At 63.4% G+C, this 755-nt stretch overlaps 1 protein-coding gene across 1 annotated transcript in view; it reads left to right on the plus strand.

The window, feature by feature from the left end:
- Positions 1-626: 626 nt before the first annotated feature.
- Positions 627-755, plus strand: part of LOC123237493 (retinol dehydrogenase 14-like) — a 15,068-nt gene continuing 14,939 nt past the window's right edge. The window contains exon 1 of the mRNA XM_044664451.1: positions 627-746. Coding sequence (XP_044520386.1) covers positions 627-746 — 120 coding nt within the window. The remainder of the gene's footprint in view (positions 747-755) is intronic.

The raw sequence follows: 755 nt of genomic DNA on the forward strand, positions 1-755 counted from the left end.
TGGCTGAAGCTGGGGGCCGTCATGGTGGCCGGAAGGTGTGAGAGAAGTCTAAGGAGTTCTGCGTTGGATATGCCGGGTCTGGGAGGTTCTCAGACTTCCGGTAGGGACAGTTTGGTAATGAGTGTCTGGACCTCGGAAAAGCCTCAGGTTGGATCGGGAGGCCTGGGAGTCATCTGCATAAATTGCAATTGAAGCCAAGGGACGCGGCTGAGTGTCTTCTTCCCTCCATCTCTGCGCTGGGGGCTCTATCTGTCATCCATCCCCTCCCTCCTCCTCTGCCGCCGCCACGAGGGACACCTTCCTTTGGGGGGGAGGGGTAAGGGGAGGGGGAGGAGGGTAAGATGGCCACACCAGCAGCGGTTCGCACCTACACTGCGGCCTGACAAAAGGGACGGACGGTTATGGCCAGAGCCGGTCCCTCCCGCCAAGGCCGTCGTCTCTCGGGGCCACTCTCAAATACTGACGCCCACCCGGGGGCACGAGGCCGCTGCTTTCCTTTCGAAGCTCAGAGCTCAGCTGGAGCCTGAAGCCTCCTGAGCCTCCTGAGCCTCCAGGCACTTGGAGCAATCAGCAGGCCCCGCCTCTCTACTCCGCGGACTACGAATCCCAGCAAGCACCGCGCGCACATGCGCAGTAGGCGCCGGGCCATGGTAACCCTGAGTTCGGCACTGCTGGCGACGGCCCTAGGAGGGGGATTGTGGCTGGCCGTGCGCCGCTACCTGAAGTTTGCGGGCCGGACGCCGGCAGCCGGCCCC

The sequence above is a fragment of the Gracilinanus agilis genome, chromosome 2 (assembly GCF_016433145.1).
Source record: "Gracilinanus agilis isolate LMUSP501 chromosome 2, AgileGrace, whole genome shotgun sequence".
NCBI lineage: Eukaryota > Metazoa > Chordata > Mammalia > Didelphimorphia > Didelphidae > Gracilinanus > Gracilinanus agilis.